Here is a 23,817-nt window from a genome sequence, read left to right on the forward strand (position 1 = left end):
TGCGAGGCTACAAATACTCAACCAGACCACTGACAAGTCTCACACGCCACAGCCTGCTCTATCACGTGGTGCATACTGCTCGGTTATGAGCCGAGTTAGGCCATGTCGCAAGTTTTGTGAGGTGCTTGTTTGATATTTAATGGATCGGATTACATTTTTTATTTCTCTCCAATATCCGATCCAGTAATTTAGGTCAGTATCGGACCGATACGTAATATCTGATCGGTCCATCTCTAATATGCACCTCATTACCTCCCCCTAATACCATTGCCTAATTTTTGTGCCCTTTTTAAACTTTATATTTATTTTTATTGCTGGATCTTAACATACTCACTGTCCTTTAGATTATACTCAAATTGCAGTTTTACTTACTTAGAAGGTGTTACCTTACCGATTTGGCTGTCATTGATAAGGAATAATTTTCAAACAATTTTCAAACATAGCCAATGTTCATAATAACTGCTTCCAGCATGAAGCTGAATCCATACTGTTCATTACCACAATTCCTATACTTTCATTTAAAGAATAGATAGATAGTATTGTAATATAAATTTACAGTAAACTTTTATGCAACAGTTTGCAAAGCATTTGCAGTAATGGATGTTCATCTGCTAAATGTTCCTTGAGCAGCTTACATTTTATTTTAAACTGAATTTTCTGAAACTCAGAGCCTGGAGAACAAAAACTGTGTAACTGTCCAAATGCTTACCCGCTGGACTGTACATTACGTAAAAACGCTGATTTCTTTTTACTTTGTGTTTTTTGATTTTCCTACTTTTTTCCACTTAGACCACCTTTGACATTTTCACGCTGAGGTGTTGCCCACATCTCTCAGTGTTTTTTTTTTCTTCACAGCACAGATCCAAAGTGCACCAATGAAACAAAGTGTTATTCTCGCCAGTGGATGTTGTTATACCTCCAACTTTAGAGAACTGGCAGAAACAACAATGGGAGCAGTATACTCTATGCTGCCAAGCCTGGAGCTTGAAAGAAAAAAAAAAAGCCTTCTCTCAGTCAAAGCTGTATATGTCTCTCGGAAGAAGTGGACACCTTCAGGTAATTTTCATCTTTCTCATAACTTTTCCCTTCTTTTCTATCTTACCAGTTTCTTTCCTCGTGGTGCCCATTCAGAAGGTCATTGTTAAGTATCAAAACAGCGAGAATGTGCAAAGCACCAGGAGACCTTCAAAATTATACATTTTTTTTCCATGTGCACTCCCTGCTCGGGGGTCAGGGGAGCACAGCAGCATTAGACTCAATGTTATGTTCATAGAGGAGCTGCTTGATGATTCCCAGCCTTCTGACCTCTTTTTAAGAATTTTATAACACTAATTTGCATATATTTATACCAACATATGGCTTCTTGGAGAATCCCTAATTTAGTGCATCAGCCCCAGTCGACCCCAGTTTTTAGAAGAATCCTCAATTGGAGTAATTTAAAACATTTATTTTCCCGTAGTGTAACCTTCAGTTATTGTTTGGACTTGCCTATAGTGCACACAGATATTATATGCTAGTGATGTGTGTACTGTGTGACATGCAGCATTTCTCCTTACTAGCAGCTGCGCCTGCAGATTCATCAGAACATGGTCCAACATTCTGAATTAATAAACATTATGTCTGTCACACAAAAGCTAATATAGAATAGTGACAATTCAAATGAAAAACTGTGAAGGCTCACTGGTTCAAAGGTTCAAAGTTTACATATGAAAAAGCCCATATTAATCGCCATTTTGGGGCCTGGCATGGCTGCAGTAGTCACTATTAGGTGGTGAAAGCAGAAAGCCTGATAGAAGAGATATTTCCTTGGCTATCTCTTTTTTTTTGGAAAGTTGTTTTTTTTTGTTATTACTAATAGTGTGCTTTAAAATAACATGCCGGAACTCAATTTGGAGCATTGGAGGGATGATTGAGAAGAGTTATTCATTAAAAGACACAAGGCAACAGCAGAGTTAGTTTTTGCAGTGAGTGGAGCATTAACCAGTACTTTCTGCTCCCCCTACATTTTTCTATAAAGACTTTTACAAAATGCCGAAATAAAAACTGTAGAGCATACCAAAGCCCCAGTCTGTCTCTGTAGTGTGCAGCATACTGTAACAGCATGCTGTCAGCTTTTGTGTTTTAGTTCGTTCTTATTTTCACAAATTAAAAGAAGACACTGAAATCTATACAAAAATGCAGCTAGTAATGTTACTTAACTAACAATGTAAATTTTGTGTAATAAATAGAGATAATAATGTTGTGTCAGGTGATGCTGTTTGGGATTCTGAAGGTCTATATTTTTAGGATAACTCCTGTTAGTTACCCACATCTGACTATGTGTCAAATACCTGCATCATCACACTGCAACAGAAACTGAGAATGAACTGTGGCAGTTTAGGCAATGCACAGTAGCAATAGGTTCATATATGTTGGACTGGTCTGAATCTTGTGCAGCTACTGCCCTGGCATTCATTCAATAAAAAAAAAAACTAAACTAAACTAAATAAAAACAGATCAAATTCAACTCTGGTCATGTCCCATTCCTGTCCGGATCAGTTTGGATCTCTTTGTAGTTATTTTTTCCAACACAATCTGTTTTCCTTATTTCAAATGGCCTATCCCCCAAAAGCTTTATTGAAACATTTAAAAAAAATACAAAATCCCAGATATTTGTTATGACATGTTTGCTTTTACTAATAAAACTTTATATTCGTTAAAGACTTTGAAAAGGTCCCTGTTTGTTTTGTTTTTTAAAATATTATTAAGCATGTGAATCTCATTAAAAATAATTTGTCTAGTAATGACAAATAATTTAATTCTCTGTGAAACAGTCATGTTTCTACATAAATAGATTACATTTTTACTGAACAATTACTGAAACAAACAAAATAAAAAACTGTAGCAATAAAAACCTTTTTTTAAGTATTGATTTTTTTTACCCTGTATTTGATGATGACAGAATGGCTCTACTTGAACAATAATAAATATTTTCTTTCTTTTAATATTTTAAGATAAATATCATGGTCCATGATGACATATATTCATATTCCTCAGTCCAAAATGAAGGCTCTGCTCTTTATTTACCTGTTGCCATGGCGAATCAGAGTATCAGCGCTCCACTGATGATGGCCGTCTTTCTCAGGCTGACCATACTCGGAGCTGACTGAACTATCCTAACCAAAAACTGAACGTTACCTGGCAAAGGCGCAGGCGTACAGCATTAACTGACAACCTGCCTTATCAGTGAGCAGAGGCCAAAACTCCCTTGGAGAGAGTGGGAGGGATGTCAGGAACTGAAAAGGCATAATAAAAAATAACTGCAGACTGTAGTTTTTGCATCATACCATCAGGATTTAAATGACATTTTGCAAGGTATTAAAAAGATTTGAAATGTAACTTGGTAATTGCTTTAATCACACTCCAAACAGTACAGTTATGCAATGTCCTTTCAACTGAATGTGAAAATGTGATATTCTCACTGAGTCATATTTTATGTATAATTCTATTGTCCAATGAATGAAATCTTTTTTAGAAACTTCATGGTTGTACATTTTCTGTAAAAAAAAAAAAAGAGAGAGACACCTAACAATGTCAAGAGCAGATATATAAAAGAAGTGCAAACCATATAACCAGGAATAAGCAAAACATTTCTATACATTTCTAAAATGATAAATTCTAGAATAAAATACTATTTCTTAATATTTCCTGACACCATTTCTTTCTTAGGTTCAAAAATACAGCACATCGGGGTGTCAGGGTTGGGAAATAACTGGAGGTTTTAAAAGAAAGATAAGGTTATTTTCAAGTAGTCAGTAACTTCAGACTTTTAAAATGAGCAAAGACACTAATTATATTGTAAGTAATTTTAAGTAGTGAGCAACCTCAGGCTATTTTAGAAGAATGCACAATGTTTCCCCATCTCACTTTGTAATTATAGTGATTTTAGGGGCAAAGGCTGTATCACCTCCCATTTCATGTTGTAATTACACATTATTTTGGTGTGCGTGGCAGAATATCCACTGTTCAACTGCACTCTTATATAAAAAAGACAAATGCTGTTCTCCTTTTCCTCCTTTGTAAGGTGACATTACAGAGCACAAGCCAATATTGTTTTACAGTGGAAGCAAGATGGTTTGTTTTCAGTTACCTTTAATTAAAAGAAAAAACTTTAAACAGACACGGCTGTGTGGATTTCTTGACAAATAACTGCTTTAACAAAATATCTTCGCTAATTAGCGTTATAACAAAAAAGAACAGCAGGAGCATGAAATAATCCCTTAATCCATCAAGAAATGAAAATAAATTTGGACCACGGCTTCATTTATTTGACAAGTTGTTTTTGTTTGGGGTTTTTTTTGTTTGTTTTTATCTTGAACACTCACAACAACAGCAATGTTTTTGAAGGATGAGTATGTGAACAGTGTTGTGGAGATGGAGACGGCGTCAGACAGGGATGTGAGTTTGAAGCTTGAAATTGAAGGGCTGATGATGAATGTTGTCAGTGAGTTTGTCCCACAGGTTGTTGTCAGTTAGAAGAGAAAGATTTGGATGAAGTGGTAAAAAGATTCCGGAGAGGGGAGAGCGTGGTGATTGGAGTAGGCTTCAATGGACTGTAGGGGAAGGGAAGGGAGGTGAGGTTGTTAGGTATGGACTTAAAGAGAGAATAAGGTATATGTTTGTGGATTTAAGGAAAAAATATATGGAAATCAATATATGGAAATGGCTGTGGTTAACACCCACATAAGCAAGAGAGAGGAACATAGGGGGATGTATAAGAGAAAGGTGCATGCAGGTGTAGAAGGTGCAGACTGAAAGAGATACAAGACTGCAAGGCTGTAGCTAGAGAGCATCGTATGGTAGTCTGCAGGAAGGAGACGAAGGCAGAGGCGAGAATTAAAGGTGGAAGTTGAAGAAGGAAGAATGCTGCGCAGAGTTCAGGAAGGAGTTGAAACGGGATCTAGGTGAGAAGATGACTGGGAAAGTACAGCTAAAGTGGCAGGGAAACTGCCAAGAAGGGGTTTGGTGTATCCTCTGGACTGAGGAAAGAGGACAAGGAGACTTGATTGTGGAATGAGGAAGCATTCAAAGGAAGAGGTCGGCAAAGAAAATGGGGACTAGTCGGGGAGATGAAGAATAAAGACGGGTACCAGGAACTAGGTGTACTGCAAAGAGAGAGATGGCAAAGGAAAAGGCTTTGGTCACAAAGAATAGCCACTTGTTTCTGTGCTACCAAAGTTCCCCGGCTTTCATTCAAAATGTGTTTATCGTCAGCATCTGCACATTAAACTACTTAAACATTATAAATGTCTTCAAGCTCACACTGAGGCCTGTGGAGCAGTACACACATTTATATGTGTATTTGTATATGAATATTTCACACTTTAAGGCTGCATGTTTATTTAAGGGAGATGAACAAAATACATTGGAATTGTACATAATAATCTCACAGATGATAAAGTCAATAGATTTTAAGTAGATGCTTGTGCATTCTTAGTCTTATATGTTGAATTGAACTATGTGATCTGTTCAAAGCCTCCCAGTCAGTGCTGTTCTGCAGTCTGACTGTACATGATGTTATTAGCACAAACACTTTAAAAGTGATCATTTAGGACTTCAGCAATAATACAGACAGCAATGTAGTTAGCAATAAAACAGTTTTATTGGGAATTAACTTAAAAAACAAACAAACATCTGTCTCCTATTTTTTGTCACACAGGAAAAAAGCATCAATATCTGATGAGAAGACTTATTTCTTTTGTTTGTTTGTTTGTTTTTCAACAGGAGAAGAATATCTCTAACAAGTTGATTTGTTCACATTGTCACATCTTAATTTTTAAGTGAAATGTGCGTTTTGAGTTTATACACTATGTATATAAGGCAACAGTTTCCTTTTGCAGTATTTTTGTGTGGTGCATTTTTCTATGTCTTAACAAAAGGTGAACAAAGGTGTTTAAGTTCACCTAGGATGATTTGTTTTAATTTTCACATGGTCTTACTGAGGTGATGCGAATTAAAACATGCATTCCTTTTTTTTTCTCTTTTTTTTGGCGGGGTGGGGGTGCTGGAAAAGCTTGAAAAGGGACCTTGAAAGACCTTGAAATGAATGATTGTGCGAGACACGTTAGTGAACCTCAGCTTTGTGTATCTCTAGCTCTGTGAATTTTCCCTGTGATTTCTGCATTAGCGTAACCCACCTTTTCCTGTGCACAGTTTCCCCGGACCCGTGACCGACCCGATGTTTGAACCTTTGTGAAGAGAGTAGCGAGAGTGAATGTGATTCCCTCCCCGGACTTTCCTTTATGAGCCCCCGCTATTCCCCCACTGTATATATCTGCACCTGGTGACTTTGTAAGTAAACGTTGTTCCTTGCATTGCACTCCTTGCACTCTGCTCTGCGCCTGAGTCCTACTACAGTCCGTGACAATGTCTGAGGAACGAGAAGAAGTTTACTGGTATCAACTTTCAACAACAAGGGTGATGTGTAGAACTATGGTGACTACATGGGGATAAAGTTTATGAACCACACACAGAAGAGAGGTGATGAGCAGTGAGTAGCAGTATGGTACTGCAGATGCTTGCTTTGAGAGTGCTGATGGAAATATACAGAAAAGCTCAACAAAACTTCACTGTGCCTTCATGGATCCTTAGAAAGCCAAGAGAGGAACTTTGGTACTGCATGGTGAAGTCAGGAGTGTCTGAAAAGCATGTGAGGGTGGTGCAGGACAGCGAGACAGTGGTGAGGTGTGCAGTAGGAGAGACAGATGGGTTGAAGGAGAGGGTGGGATTACATCAGGGATCGATCCGAGGTCCTTGTTTGCAGTAGTGACAGGCTGGCAGATGAGGTCAGGCAAGAGTCTCCATGGACTGTAATGTTTACAGACGACATTGTGATCTGTAGCAAGAGTGGGGGGCAGGCAGAAGAGAGGGGGGAGGGAGAAACAATCAGTTTCTGGCATGGACTAATCCTCGACTCTTCCCTCCCAGAGTCGTACTCCTGAGCTACCTGACCAGTTTTCCCAATCCATTGTCATTCTCAATGCCATACAAATAAAACCTTTGAGGTATGTTAAGGTTGCACTCTTGCTTTAGAGTCGGCAAACTGGCTTTGCCTTTTACCTTCAAGAGTTTGTAGTTTCCCACATGTTCAGACAACATGCATGATCAACCTAATATTGTTGTACTTTTAAATTTATAATATTTGAATTTGCTAAAAAAAAAAGAAGAAGAAGAAGAAGAAGTAGTATGATTTTCTACTTATCTGTATTTTTTAAACCAACTCCCAATTTTGACCCATTCTAACCACAAGGTCAACATTCTTTATCAAGTAAAAAGCACTGCTTATACAGCACAGCAACACTGCAAACTTTGATGCTTGGCTCTTTGTTTTAAATAACTCTCTATATCTAATCTTGCAGAAGGATGCAATAATAACTGTATTTGGAAACTCACATCAATTTTTTTAAAGAAATTACTGCAAAAGCAGAAAATTGAAGGGAGAAGAATCTTCCTCTTCCTTCCTTATTCCTGCTTTTGTCTTCATCTAAACAGGAAAAATTAGACTTGGTTCCATCAATTTTTGATAGTATTTTTTTTTCTTGTAAACCAAAATATGAATGCCGTTGAACAGTGTATATTTTACCATGTGCACCAAAATAATTTGTAATAACAATGTGCGCATGAAGCTTAGGCTACTCCAACACAGAGCACACTCTTAAAATTACTGTGCACTTACAACATTACATGGAGCAGAAGTTATTTTCTCTAAACTACCCAAAATTTACTCATCAACTAAAATTTTCTTTCTTTCTTTCTTTCTTTTAGAAAATTTCATGATAAAAGTTGTGAAATTGCACTTTAATTTTCAGCCTATATCATTAAGTGCCACCAAAAATTTCTTTTGACTTCTTTCAAGAGATGGTTGGAGATGCGAAGCTTCAAAGGGTCTCCAGCCATGGTTGGTCTACAGGCAATCGAGCAGGACTTGTGCTCTCTGAAACAGATGCTTGTGCATGCAGAATACAGAATGGTGTCATCACTCATTTTGCCACCTCACTTACTTGTAGATGAAGGTGGATGGAGTGTATGTGATAGCCTCATATCTCTGCAGACCTTGATCTGTCATTTTCCCAAACACAAACCCCCACTACGGTACACCTCTCCTCAACCAATCAGACCCCAAATGACCTTAATTAATGGAATCTCCCCACCTCTGTCTTTTCCATTAGTCTCCCCGAAGCCCCTGGATTTCTCCTATGACCATAAACATTAAAAATTCATATCTCCATCATTTCAATATTTAAGTCAATCAAATGGTTTGCATCAGATAAAACTAACAGCAATTACCCATGCAGGGACAGGAAAATGTATTTAGTGTGAGTGACAGTTGATAAAACATGAAGCTGAATGTCTGCAGGTTTTTACCTATTTTTATTTATTTATTTTAAGCAACTGCATCTTCAAGGCATCCTTCACTTAAAAGTGAATCACTGGCACAGCTTATAAAGTAAATGAGATATCCATTCCACAGCTGCTGATGAAAGACTTATAAAATCTATTGGTTAAAGTGGCTTATACGATTAAAGTTTATCGATATTTCACAATGATGAGCCTTGCATTTTTAATTTCACTGACTGTTTTCAGCCCTGTTGCATTAAAAGCCTGAATCGCTGCTGTAATGCTTCATTTTCAGTCAGTGTCTCAGTGTAAGCAGAAATCAGTGGCAGACTGCTAATTTGTGTGCACTTGTACTCTGACACCGACAACAACATAATTCGTACTGTCTGAGAAGCCTGTGAAGAACTTCAGTTTGAAATTAGTGCATTGGTTAAAAAAACACGAGCAGTAACCCTGGCAAGATGAGGCTCTATTGTTTGTAATTTGCAACACAAGTGACCTCGTGGCCACTAAACCATCACGAGCATTGTGAAGCTCTGCTTTCACAGATGAAAACCGAGAGACTAATTGGCTCATATTAAAGAAGTGTTTGCTGGTCAGGCACCTAAGTTCAAAAGATACACACTTCCAAATTTTAACTCTCAGTGGAGTTCAAATTTGCCTGAGTAAGACTAGAGCTGAAGCTAACAGAAGCAAGTGATCTGTTTTTTACTTAAGCTGTCCCTCATGCCGAGTACTTGGAGAGGCAACCAAGCGGTCAAAGCCTCCACTCAAGGACAAGGACACTGTGGACTGAGTGCAGCAAGGGAGGGGCCACCATACCAGCCTGGAACAAGGTTTCTTGCTCTGGAAATACTGACTATAGGAGGAGGAGATATGTAAGCAAATGGAGGTATCCAGGTGTGCAAAGGCCATCACCATCTGACTCCCTATGACGTCCTGTTGGCAGATCCCAGCTCAGCAGCACTAAAACACATTCTGGTTGGTGGAAAAACAGCCTCACTTAAGGCTTGGTGTTGGAGTATATTGCAGCCTAGCGCGAAATTGAAAAGTAGAATGTAAATGCCTTCTCTCCTAATCCATAATTTAAAGATGGTGGCAGATCTAAGCAGTTTCCAGTTATAATCTCATTAACCAACCTCACACAAACCTATGTAACCCATGTATGTACTCAGCAGCCACTTATTTAGGTGCAGCTGTCACAAGTACCTCTTGTGAGCGCAAATATCTAATCTGCTAGTCACTTTCATTCCACATGATGGTTTATTTCAGAAACTGCTGATCTACTGGAATTTCTCCACACGATCATCTTTAGAATTTACAGAAAATCGTTCAACAACAAGAAGATATCCAGTGAGCTGCAGTTGCATGGGTGGAAATGCTTTGTTGATGCAAGAGGGGAGAAAAGGTCAGACCGCTTTGAGCTAATAGAAATGCAGCAGTAACTCATATAACTACTTGTTACAATCAAGATGCCAAGGTACCTTGAAGCACATGAGCTACAGTAGCAGAAGAACATACCAGGTGCCAGTCCTGTCAGCTAAGAACAGGAAACTCAGGCTATGATTTGCATGGCTCATCAGAACTGGACGGCAGAAGCAAGCATTGCCTGGTCTGATGAGTTTTCATGTTTTCTCCGTGTTTGTGTGGGTTCTCTCTGGGTACCCTGGCTTCTTCCCAATGTCCAGAGACAAGCAGTTAGTGGGGTTAGGTTAAGCTGAGTGCAAATGGTTGTCTGTCTCTCTGTTATAGTCCTGTGTCAGACTGAAGACTTGTCCAGGGCGTACCCTACCCAGTGGTAGCTGGGATAAGCTTCAGCCCCCCACGACCCTGATAAGGAAGAGGAAGAGAATGGATGAATGGATCCCTCCTGTTGTATATTCAATTCAATTCAGTTTTATTTATACACCCCAAATCACAACAACAGTGACCTCAAGGCACTTTATATTGTGAGGTAGACCCTACATTAATACATACAAAGAAAAACCCAACAATCACATGACCCCCTATGAGCAAGCACTTTGGCGACAGTGGGAAGGAAAAACTCCCTTTAAACAGGAAGAAACCTCCGGCAGAACCAGGCTCAGGGAGGGGCGGGGCCATCTGCTGTGACCAGTTGGAGAGAGAGAAGGAAGACAGGATAAAAGATATGCTGTGGAAGAGATCCAGAGATATTAGTGGTTCAGGTTGCTGGTGATTGTGTCATGCTTGCTGGTGGCCTTTTGGGGTATTAGTATATATTCTACAAAGAATTAAGGCAATTCTGAACAAAAAAGGGGAGTAAACCTGGTAACACTGTGTACCTAATGAAGTGACCTGAGTGTATTTTTGAGGTTATCATTCCCGAAGAGAACACCGGCCCAAGAAGCTCGGGTACATTAAAGATGATGCCAAAACAAAACAGTGTGGCTGGGAAGCAACTGAAGTAGTCTGAAACGTGTTTGGAGTCACATCAAATCCAGGAGTTGGCATTGCAAGAGAAATATTGCCAACAATCTTTGTAACTTGTCAACCACAGATCCTGTGCAACAGGTAAACCCAAGTAGTTAACCTCTACTTTCAGCATACTCCTGTGAACGCTACCTACATGTCTGTGCTACAGAGTCTATGCAGTATGTGGCATTATATTTAATAACAGCTAGTCCCATTAAAAGGACCATTTAAAGTATATGCATTATAGATTAAACGATTAACATAAGTGATAATTTTTCAAGATATCCTACTGCTATTTATTTGCACTTAACCTCCAAATATTGCTTAAAACAGTATTCTGGACCCAGCACAAAGATATAATAGCAACACAGACACAGCACTGGTATGTAATCGTCTAATAAAGCTGCACATATTTGCAAACAGTTGCCCATTAGCACTCTTTCTCTTATGCTCATCAGCTAATGTCCACTTCCTGCTGCTGGACAAGAAGTGGACGGCAGATTTATCCTAATATTTTGGCTGAAAATTGACAGGACAAATGCGTAGAGGACAAAAATGCTGAACAATACCAAAGCACCTACACTTCTGGGTTATAATTAATTTTTAATTTGTATTTATTTATGTTTATTTTTTTTTATTGTGACTACATTGGTTCCCTTACATGCGCACAGCAATTGGATGGCTTTTACATAGTGATTAGTGCAGCTTTCAGACTGATGACCTAACTGTGTTCATACGCCAGGCGCAGATGTAAGTGGGGAAAATGAGCCTTTATTATTAGCCCGTGCTTATAACGAGCATGTGATTGAATTTTTCCTGCAAACACTTTAAAAAGAGCTGTGGGAAATAAAACTCCACCAAAAACACAGTGATTTCGGATGGTTGCATCATGAAAACAATGAAACACAAAGTAGGCAACATCATATTTATAAACCAAGAGCCTCTAAAGCACCTGTGTGTGTGGTCCTGCATACACACACAAACACACACGTTTGTTGTTGTTGTGCTTTTCAGTACAGTGAGCTAGAATCTTTATAAGGTTTTATGGTGATACATGGGCACAAAAAACAAACGCACAAAAAGTGTATTTTTTACTTGATGCATTTTCCTCGTAAACACATCGAGGTTTCTGGTGGTGAGTTCAGTGACCAGAAACACATCGATTCTTTCCTACTTTCCGTTAATCAGAAGATCACATTTACCCGCCTTCAAGCCCAGGCATGGGTTTATCATAAAAGTTTTTTGCACACTACATTCTAGACATTACGTTACTAAAAACATATTTAGATGTTTTACGCGGCGTTTGTTTCTGAGTGCTTCTTCTTTTTAAAACCGACCAACCCTGTGGTTTCGATCTTTTTCTTTTTTCAATGTATTTATTTTATTTTTGCACTTAAATTACCTTAATTTGAACAATAAACATATAAAACGTGCATTTATGTCAGCTGCCCATAGGTTGGTGGCGCATTACCGTGCATCGATGGGTGTTTTCACGCGTCACCAGTGGGCGCTTCTTCCTGCGCACAAAGAGAGCAGAAGCCGTGTATGCGCACAATGTGAGAGTCTCCGCTCAGAGGCAGCGCTGTCCTCTGTGCTTCTTGGCAGCATCTTGTGGAAGTGCAGTTGGAGGAGGTCGCGGAACACTCTCGGCTCGGCGCGTATCGTCCTCGGCCGGCAAATGTACTTATGATTGTGGGAATTTACCGAGAGCACAGCTTACTGTTAGTCCCTTCCAAGCGAGCAGAATTAAGTGCAGAGCGCAAACACTGCTGGAGCAGAGGGCATCCTCTCTTTTTTGTTCTTGCTTTTTAAGAGGACAGGAGTTACTGTGAAAAAAAGGAAAATAAAGAAAATGAAATAACGTGTGTGAAACAACGCGTCTGACGGATAGTGGGATTACAATCACAGCAGTTTAATGAAGAGGAAAAAATCTGCATCCTAGGACAAGTAAGTGAACCTTGGAGAGCATCACTGCATACGTGCGTGTTGTCGCCCTAAATTTATGTGCATGCACATACCGTGAACTGTGTTCTGCTAAGTTTTGGTTTTGCAAACATGACGAAAATAGAAACAAACATAAGTTGGAAGGATAGAGCTTAAAAGCTCTCTTTCCTCTGGCGAGATGCGGTTGTCTAAATTTGTGCAAAGGGCACAGACGCCAAATGTGTGCGTGCTGATAGTAGGCACACGTGCACGATGCTGATGATTGCGTTTCTAGATGAGCCTCAAATGGGTTGGATGGTCCTACTGGGATTTGTACCGCTGGGGCTCATTTCCCTCATCTTTAGACAAAGTCCATATGGTGCCGCTCTGCTCAGTCACACAGAGAGAAATAGCATCAGGACCGTCCGCCTGGAGAAAAGCCTCTTTCGAACTTGTTAAAGGCGATGATATCCATCTCCAGGCGGAGGAAGGGGGGAAAGAGCATTGACCTATGTGAATTATTTAAAATAGTTGCTTTTTTATTTTTCTGTGCTGCTGAGTTGTGCCTCCATGCCCTCTTAAATTATAACATTTCGATGATTTTTACCCTTTTCTCTAAAATTTTGCATACTCATGATAGTTGTGCCACACGGGGGATAGTTATTAGAGAAATGATCTTTAATAACGCGACTCCATCCTCTCTCTTTTAATCTTGTTTTCTTCTTTTTTTTTTTCATGCAAATCCAAATATTTGCCCATCGGTGGTCTGCACACAAATATTCCCTTTCTTCCCACCCAGACTGCAATCGGACAGAACAGTGAACAGAAAATGCAGCCGGCTCTGCATCTTCAAAGTATCCTACCATTCAGCAGGGATTGGAATCGTTCTCCCCTCTATTCATGTTTATTTATGGCTGCTTTTCGCATAACTTTGAGAATAACAAGCAGAAGGCAAATGAGAGGTGAGACGTGTCTTTGAAAGGCATGCAGCGAATTGTTCTATAACACATAGCAGGATAGCAGTGCAAAGATGAGCTTGTGCTGTAGCACCGTTTTCTTTCAAAAACCCTTTTGATTGAACCAGAGTGGCAATTACATTCTACAGCCAGTTCCTTTACCTCTGGAAAGGCTGTGAAACGAGTTGAATAGTATAAGAAAAAATGTAAAGAGCTTACTTGAGTGTCTCCTGCTCCTCTTCCTTGACCTCCAGTCAGGTTTTTTTTTTTTTTTTTTGCTTTTTTTTTTTTTAAGGGGGGGGGGGGGGGGTATCTAGGATGAGGGTCTGGGGATGTGCCTGGCTGATGAAGGGGTTGAGAAATGGATCGCCGCTCCCCTTTCTTCTAAGTGCACTTACTCTCTTACCCCCCCCCCCCCAACCGTGTGTTAGGCAGCAGCTGAGGCATGCAGCCGTGTTTAACATTGGAGGGGATGTGTGTGTGTGGGGGGGGGAATAGTGATTTTTCGCTTGGAAATACACAGCTGTAAAATATCCTGTCCAGATGTGTATTTTAACAAATATGTAAACACGTAAAGGACAGAAAAAGTCAGGGGAGGTCATAACTAAATGTGAATTTTTTTGTTGTTTTTTGTGTGTGAAAGAGTCAACACTGAATGTGAAGTGCTTTCATGCCTCTGCTTTTCACTTAAGTGATCTTTCGTGAGTAGAACTCCTGCCTCCAGCTTTGCTCTTTGCTGTCCTCCAGCATTCAACCCTGACCTTAGCCACAGTTCTAACCGCTGCGTTTTATTCACACGCTCGCAGTGTGACATGTCAATCACATGTGTGAAGCTGCTGCTTTTTCTTTCTATCCTGCGTGGAAACATCTGAGCGTGTGTGTATGGAGGAGCGGGAGGGGTGTGTGTGTGTGGGTGGGGGGGCTTCTTTCATGAATGCTAATGTAGCTTTTGAGGCTTGGGTTTGGGGGGGGAGCAATTACACAAAATGCCTTTTTATTTGAAACCTTTAATGCATAATTTGCTATGGGAAGCACTGCTCACTCACCCAAGAGCCTAATGCAGAGTTATGGCGCAATCAATACCAAACAATTACCCCTTCTTTGCTTCTGTTTTCTTTCATTTTTCTTCCAAGTATTTCACTGCAGGCTGCAAAGTTGTGAAATGCAGATATTATGCTTTGCTTTTATTTCTACGTCATCTCATTTTTCTTTGTTTTGAGGAACTATAATTTCTAAAAGAAAACCACCCTCAGCCTACTCGGGTCCTCAGTCAGTCAGAGTAAATTCAGAGTCGATTGTGAATTCTTCATTCACTGGCAAAAAGAGGCGAGCAGCTGTGGATTTAGATTGAGTCTGCCCCCGGTGGCACATCCTTGTTTCCCGGGTTCTTCTGCTGAGTGGATTTAATGGAGATGGCAGCAGATAGCCCTGAAGACAAGAACTACAATGAATAGATCATATAATGTAGTGAATCTATCCCCACTGTGCTGCTGGTGTTTTGCATGTTCTGATATAGCTCTGCTGTGCGTTTCCTGTGTATCGCATGTGATCTAAATGCAGACCTTGAGCTGTGATAGAAACTCTCCTTTCTTCCCTCCCTTATTAGATTCTTTTGCAATTATGCTGCCCTCGGGGGGGAAATGGATGCCTTTAACCACCTCTCCTATCAATTATGCGCCAAACAACAGCCCCACTAACCAAGAAGTCATCTCATTTACTCTGGAATGCGTTTAGCCAATGACTTCCATTAGGTTTAGCTTCTGTGGAGGTGAAAGTGTGATGCCTCATTACATTTGGCAGAGCAATCGTTTGGCCATCATTTCGGCTGAGAAAGCTGAAGAAAGAAAATGCCACCTCGCCGCCACAAAAGCAAAGAAGTCATTTTTACTTTGCTTGGCATCCTCGCTATTGTGTTCTTTCTCTCCTAGATTTACTAAAGCTTTAGATGATATTCAGCTCTGCAAGGAATGACACAGGTGCCGCTTTCTGAAGGTCAAAAGAGTTAAAAAATCGCCTTTATATAAGAAAACCGTTGGATGGTATTATGCAATTTTAATCTAGTAGGACTCAAAGGATTGGAGCATCGGGAGACACTTAAGCTTTGCACTGAGAGCCACTGAAAAACTGGGTATTGTAGAAACACATGCTTCTGTTTGCTGTTTTACATTTTTTTAAAAAGTTTTTGTGAATCAAATTCACAAAATACTCCAGGATGAGAATGTTATTGCAGGTTTATAAAGGTTTCAGAATGAAGCCGCTGAAGGACAGCGATCCTGTACTTGAGCAGACACTCTGCCACGTGCTGATCACAAACCAGAACATCTTTACTGGGAGATTTTTCTCTCAGGATGTTGAAGTTTGCTGGGATGACGAGCTTGAATCCTCAACTGGCTGCTAATACTACACTCGAACTGAAAAATGCAGCACACACTTTCTTTTCTTTTTTTTTTTTTGCTCCAGTAGAATCTCGAAGCGTATAATCCAATGTGATGGGGTTTTAGAGTGGCAAAACGCCCCCTTAAATTTTGAAAGACACCAAGGAAATCCACTCTGGATCTGGCTGCGCTTGCAATTACAGCAAACCGCGAACAATTACTGGCACCGGCACAGTCGAGCTAAGCCAGCTCTGGACATTAAGTTGTGATCAGGCAAATGGCATTATTTTGTCCTGTCTGTAAATTTGACTGTGCATCACACTCCTCTATAAGATTATGTTGCCATGCCTTTCACATCAAACCCCAGCCACAAGCCTGTAGCTGATAGATCAAGTGAGCGGTTAGTATTTAGGTCTGTTTCAAAAAATTTCCAAAGATAGCCTAGGGTTAATCCACACAACAGGGTTGTGTTATAAGGAAGAGGGGTTGGGTTGAATTCTTAATCCTGAGAGGCGTATCACTTTCCTCTCACTGTGATGTAGGTCAGAGCTTGAGCAAAGCCCCTCCCGTGTCACTGATACTACAATTACAGCTCTCCATTCCACCAGCACATATGAAAAGTTTTAATGGCCCCTAACATCATCGATTACTAGATAAGGCAGAACGTCACTTCAGCACCACGTAAAGCAAAGGAGGCGACTATAATGTTCCACCACAGAACGGCTTCTTATCACGGTAGATGCTGTGATATAAAGACTGGAATGTCCACTTTTGGCTAATTAAGAGAGTTAAATGTGAATCTGATGAAAAGTCCATAAAGCAGTCCCACTGAGTGAGTTACCAGCAATGACCTAATCCATCCAGCAATATTAAGAAGGGGAAATAAGCAATAAAGGGCCAGATATACTGTTTGTTCCAGTGAAAGCTCTCTTCTGGCATTACAAAAAACAACCATGGAGAGTTAATAAAAGAGGGCAATAAATGAAAAAAAAAAGCAGCCTTTTCATTTTTTTTCTGTCCTTATTTTCTGTCTATTTGTTGGAGTTTGAAGTTTATTGCTAATTGCTGCATTATTTCACACTGAAAAAAAATCCCATGTCTTGCCTCATTTTGTGCTGGACATATCTGCATTATGGTTGGAGGAAACTGAAAGCCACTGAAAACAAAGCTGAACGCCAGAAGAGGTGTTATCGGAGCATATCGATTCCAGTAGGGCACGTTATTATTCATCTGCTGGAGTAAATCAAAGATGACCTGGAACCTCCAGCTAGAAGAGGTTGTGCTTTATCCACTGCATCAAATCTTCTTTAGAAAAAGTCAGGCAGTGAAGTCTTAGTTTCTCCTAAGTGTTGAGCTTTTAATGTCATGCCACACACTGTAAAAATGCAAAATCCTCAACTTAGTCACATTCAGACTGTATTTTTCACACTTCAGCGCCATGGACAGAGCAGGATGTTTCTCCCAGATCAATCATGTTGCTTCTGGAAAAAAGACCCCCTGATAATCAAGATTTAGCGAGGTCCTTCCATGCACTTTTGCATTTTGAACACGTCTTTCCCCGTGCGTCCTTTTCCTCGCCCCCAATGCCATTTCCAGTCCTTTTTGCAACCAAGCTGGACAATGCAGAGTGAAGCATTTTAGTGAAATTCTTTCATTTCTTCAACAACACCTCCAACCTCCCACTGCTTCACTGTCTTGCTTTTTTCTGGGGAAAAACGCAAACCCTATATTATGTTTTCAGATTACAAGTTACAAGCTGGGCCTGTGTAGTTACTAGTTTGCTCACACCCACCTCCGCTCTGCTTGTTTGCGGGCCCTTTGCTCTAGATTGCATTATTGTAAAGAACGGGCTACGCGTGTATCCATAAAAGGGCGCATTGTTAGTAGATCACCTGCAGAGCTTTCCGCTCCCGTGGGCAGTTTTTTTCCAACTGTGGCCTCACGCTCATTTGCCCTGCTTAGTAAATCTGTTTCATGCTTCCACAAAGTTGGCGGTCTCAGAAGGGGAAGGTTTTAAAAAAGAATGGTCACAACTGGTGCATGAGAGGCTGAGATATTTTAGTCCCTCGTATGGGTCACTCTCCAGAAGGATCCTGCATTCCCCATAATGGAGAAAAATACACACTTTTAACACCAAACAAGCATCAGGCTCTCTTTAAACTTTTTTTTTTTTTGTGAATAATTTCTTTGTGCCTGTTACTCCTTAAAATACACAAGGACTGTCCTTAATGCCTTTTTGAGGGGCTCCACATTTTTATTACAGCAGTTATTAAAAGCTTTGATTTCAGGGCTGAGATAGTCACTGGATTATAGAGAATTGTAACGTTAACAAAATCAGAACACAAACAAGTTTAATAAAATGCCTCTGCTGTGATTTCTTGAGCCCTACCATACAGGATTCTAAAGACAGATATTGCTACAGATATTGGTGATATAAAAGTAAAAATCCGAAAAATTGGCTGATAACTTTTTTTTGCTCGGGGGCACAGAACCTGAACAGATTTATTTAACATTTAATATGTGTAGTTATTTGAGGGTTATAAAAAAACAACTTATTTTATTGTTACAAGAAGTCACTGATTGCTCTTTTTGTATTTATTTATTTTTATGAGCATTTTCAACAAACAAGCAAGTTGCCAATATGGAAGTTGCAGACTGCCCTCTGGTGGACAAATTACACAACATCAACAAATAACATGGTTGAAGGGTGTTTCTCTCCTCTCATCTGAACAGCACATAGCTGTGACAAAAAGCTCACTCGCTGTAGAGAGAAGTGTACCTTACTGAGTTTAATATCATTATGTCCTGCCCATAGATTTTTTTAAGCCCCTAAAAACTGAACATCACAAGTAGAGTTGCTAAGCAGGCAACTAAAAGGTAAACCGAAGTGTGACTACCATTAAAAATCAATACAAGCCCAAGAAATGAACAAGCCTTACTGACTAACTAATTAAGTCTACCTAACTAACTAATGTTATTAATTGCTATTCCATAGTAACTCCAGACATCACACATCTACAAGACAAAATGTTGGCTTATCAATTATTAAGCATCTAGTTAGGGTAAGGCAATAGGATGGCATACGTCTGTCCTCTACTGTCAGTCTTGTTTTCACAGTTTCAGTGTGTGGCACTCATGTGTTTCTCATGTTTTTCTTGTTGATCGAAGGAAATTTGATTTATGTATACAGAAATGAAAACAGTCACTTTGCTTACATTCAGTCGGCCACCAAAGTCTTTGTTAAAGTACGAAATAGCATTTTGTGGAGTGCTGGTACACAGTCTGCCAGCTCCTATTAATAGTCAAATTGGGAGAGAGAAGTGTCTTTTGAGGTCAATCATTTCCTTCCTCACTTCTCTTTAAAGCAGCAGAATTGAGCTTGTTAGGCGGGATGAGAAACACACACAGTAAAAGAAAACATGCCCATTTAGCAGCTGTTTCTCTTCTTCTTCCTCTTCTTCTTCTGCGCCACCTGAGAGAGAAAAAAAACCCCTCTCACAGCTGGGTTGTATCCTCAGGTTTTTGTCTGCTGCTGCTTTTCCTCACTTCCTCAACATTCACTTTACAGTAACTCAAAAATAATAGGAACCAATTATGGAAGTTAGCAGTGATGTAATCGTGTTTTCTTTTTGTTTTTTTGTTTTTTTTTGCTGTTGAATGCTTGTCGTATTTGGATCAAAATGTCATATTTTAATCACATCCATAATTACTTTCCCTTCAGATTAAAACTCTTGTATTCAAGCGAGAGCATTCCATTCACAAGCAATTGGATGAGAGTCTACTTAGCCCTCGGCAACTAAAGATGATGCTACCATGGAAACAAATTGTTCTGCTATCAATCACCGGATGCCTTGCAGGTAAGGTATTTTACACGTATTGTATCTGAGTCTCACTGCACATGTTGTTATGGTTTATGTCACCACAAAACCTCTCCTGAGAAAGACTCATTTTTAATGTGTGTGCATTAAAGTACAGTCTTCTTATGCTCTTTTTGCGGTTTTTTTTTTTTACATTCTCACAGCAGTGTTTTTTTTTTAAAATATACTTTAGTCTCACTAAGAGGAAATAGCTGAGCATTTGCAAGTAACCTTAGAAAAATCTTCTGACCAAAAAAAGGTTACACTAATTAAACCACAGTCATTATATATACAGTGTTCCAGCATGATGTCCTTCACCATTCCCTGGAGCGGTGTGCCCACTGCACGTTTTCACTACCCCGTCAGGGACATCTGGGAGTCCAATCCTATTCCTGTTTATGGCCTGTCCCGATCATTATCAGGATCCATGCAGTGAATCCAGACTCACATTTTAGCACAATCTACTTGCCACCGCGCCTCATTCTGCCCTTGTGCAGCCACCTGGGATTCTACAGCAGAAGCACAGAGACTCAGAATGTCAACCCTTGTTCAAATGACATTGTAAATCCCAATGAATGTTATTCAAATTGGCTCATGGGTAATTCACAGCCCTGCACCCAAAGGAGCGAAATCCAAGCAGCCTCACCTTGCTAGCGGACGAGTTTTTTTAACAGGGCCTGTAGGTGCTAGTTCTTATTCGGTGTTGTCATCACGCACCGGGAGCGTCTCGGCAGTCGCTGCGGCCGATAACAATCATTAATGACATGTGAAGCGAGGTGCTGTCTTGGTTCTCCGTTCTGGGACAATGAAGCAGCCACACGGAATAAACTCACACCTGTGTTGTTAGCCTGTGGGATGAATGAATTCACTCCTGCATTCGCTCACGCTACCATCATTTGTTGATAGATCATTCGGCAGCAATTGTTTTGAAACGTGATGCTTTTCATCCCTAATTTCACCTCCGGATTTCTCCAAGTCCTTCTTCCCTGTGTTCCCAAAGCACTGCCGAGAGCAGCCGTGACTCACCGCCCTGCCTCGTTACTCAACCTGTTTTGATTCCTTGACACATTTTCGCCGATTAAAACCACATGTAGAACTGCTAGCCACGTGCCACAATCTGTTACCAGTAGGATATTAATTAGGCCTACACTGGCCGTCTGTTGACTCTGCTTTAGCACCAGATTGTGTTCAACATCCTTTCATTTTTGGCTGCTGGCAGATGAGCGCATCCTTATGGCCTCAATTAACATGCATGAGTAACATGGCGTAGATGTTCCGAAAATACAACGCCTCGCTTTATTTATCAACCCAGTCATACCCAAGCCATCGTTAATTACTGGGGGAATACGTGAAAACGGGCTCTCTGCATTAACTGTTGTTGACTTAGGTGCTTAACTTAAGTCCCTGCACTGTATTCAGCTGTTCCTGGCAAGTAATTAACAACCACCTCACTTTAGTTATATCAGTCAGCGAGCTCTGTTTGACTTGCTAGAACTCACAAATCTCTTAGCCAGCTAAATATTGCAATCAAAGCAGTAGGTGACATATTTTCCAGGATTTTTATTTACTCGCATAATCACATCCGGCTACAATATAATGATTTGTCACAAGGATAAAATGACAGAATGAAGCAGGGCCTTATGGAAAACTGGCCTAGTGTGTAGAACTTGAGTGAATTCGCATAAGTGCCTCGGCCATTGCTCTTTTCCTCATTATTCCAAGTGTCACACTCATCTGAAAAATGCAGTAGCACACAGAGGAACAGATAACAAATATGTCAGCATTAGCTGTTAATGCCTAACATGGGTAAGTAGGATTTACTCTCCTTGCAGCAAGATAAGCAAATAATGTACACAACACATCACGAGGAGTGTCCTAATGCATTCTTCTTTGTAAAGTGAGGTACTGCTCAGAGAATAGGAGGTAATATACTGCATAGAGTATATTGAAAAAGTAATATACACTGAGTGTCAGAAGGTTCCTGTATTTCTGCAAGATTAACTATTTGCCCTCACAGAGATTGTGCTTCTTCCAGTATTTTCTCTTAAGGTCAAAGAGACAAATTTTCTAGCTTGTACAACTATAGACTTTCTCCCCTTTCTACAGCCTGTACAGAGGATGTCATATTTCAAGGGCCAAGATGGAGGACGGAGCCAAGTGACCTCATTTTACCAATCAACTCCCCAGACCACCAGGCTACCATTACGTGTGAGGCAGAGGGGAGCCCTCCTCCACAGTACAGGTAAATTACCACATCAAAGTGCCATTCCCCACAAGCCTCAGCTGTCTACCTGCTCCGTGCCCCACGTCTGCGTCGCGTGCTGAAAATCCAATCCGGCTTAATTGCTTGTGAACCTTCATTGCTGTTTCCACGGAAATCAAAGACGGTCCCAATAGTGTTGGATGCTATCGATTTGTTAGAGAACAACGTTTTCTGGACATAAATGCTCGAGAGAGAGATAAGGCGCCATCCAACAAGGAGACAAGCTTCAAAGAGCAACTGCTTAATTGAGCATCTGTTTCTAATTGAAAAAAAAAAAAAGCTTATCTGTTTTTGGCCTGAGCTATGATGTGGAGTTGGAGTCATGGAGCCGCCACTGTGGTTGATGAATATGCTAACACCTAAGATACGAGTGAGGTTAACCTTATTAATGATAAGATTTAAGGCATGGTGCGAAATGAAGCTGGTGATTTATAATATGGTGCACGGCTTAAGAAATCATTAGGAGAGAAAAGGAGATTTGAGCGACTCATTTGCACTGCAGATCCTTTGATATCTCTGTGGCTATTCCCTGGCGGTGCAGGGAGCCCGGCCTGAAAATGGCAGCTGGCTGTGTTGTTTTTTTTTTGTGGTAGATTGTGTTTCAGAGCTTGGTCAGCACCATGTAGATGCACAGCAAGCAGAGGATAGAGGCAGTAACCTTGTGAGTGACATTCTGTTAAACGCTTACATTTCCTATAATGTGCGTGCACTGAAAACATGGTTGAGGCAGAGCAGCGGGGGGGTATCACTGTACATGTTGTGCAACCTGAGCTGGGATGAAGGCAAAACCATCACTTGCATTATCTCACCCGCAACTTAAAGCCTTTCTGACATTCACTTGTGTTGTTTGAGAGGTTTTCTCTTTGGGGCTCTTTGCAGCAGTAGGAAATGCCATTGTTGTCAGGATGATCCGCAGTTTGTTCTCTAGCTGAGCAAGCAGAGGTATGATGTAATATTAGAGGAGTGGATATACACTGATTCTCACTGCAAGAGAGTATCCCCATTTTAAAGCTGCTCTAATCAATATTTTAAGTGAACAGTGGCTTATATGACAGTGTGTTATGTGAAAGGACTCATTTGTAGTGGCAGACACCCACAACTTAGGTTTACGCTACTAGCTAGCACCACAGTCAATGGACATAGCCTTTAACATTTAGCAACATGCCAGATCTATTTGTCATAGATATAAAACAAAGGCTAAGAGGACTAAAACAGGGTTAGGAGTTTAATTTCTCGGGAATCATAGTAATACAACTACAAAAGAATGCTAATGTAGCTGCTAGTGTGGCAAGTTTGCTAACAGGTTAGCGATAGCTTTGTCGCAAGGTAATATTTTGTTATTCATGTAACTTTTAGGTTGTTCTGACCCAACTGGGCCAAACGGGTAGTAACAGTGTTTATGAAGTAACTGTGTGTGTGTCTGTGATACAGTGGTCATTCATAATGTTTAAGCCTGATTGATACAGGTGTGTTTTCTAATACTGATTTTTTATGGGTAATATCAGTATGTCAACATTCTTTATATATTTCTAAAAAAAAAAAAACTTGTACAGGATTAGTATTTTAGTATACTGAAAAGGGAAAGTTATGGCATCTTTGGTTATAAACTTTGAAGGAAAGTATTTAACAAACTA

General features: G+C 40.2%; 1 protein-coding gene across 1 annotated transcript in view; it reads left to right on the forward strand.

Annotated features, from left to right (window-relative positions):
* Nucleotides 1-12,257: 12,257 nt before the first annotated feature.
* cntn3b (contactin 3b) overlaps nucleotides 12,258-23,817 on the forward strand; it is a 53,151-nt gene continuing 41,591 nt past the window's right edge. The window contains exons 1-3 of the mRNA XM_040003143.1: nucleotides 12,258-12,756; nucleotides 19,785-19,920; nucleotides 22,027-22,162. Coding sequence (XP_039859077.1) covers nucleotides 19,866-19,920; nucleotides 22,027-22,162 — 191 coding nt within the window. The 5' untranslated portion in view covers nucleotides 12,258-12,756; nucleotides 19,785-19,865. The remainder of the gene's footprint in view (nucleotides 12,757-19,784; nucleotides 19,921-22,026; nucleotides 22,163-23,817) is intronic.

This window comes from Simochromis diagramma, unplaced genomic scaffold, assembly GCF_900408965.1.
Source record: "Simochromis diagramma unplaced genomic scaffold, fSimDia1.1 OVJJ01000646.1, whole genome shotgun sequence".
Classification (NCBI taxonomy): Eukaryota; Metazoa; Chordata; class Actinopteri; order Cichliformes; family Cichlidae; genus Simochromis; species Simochromis diagramma.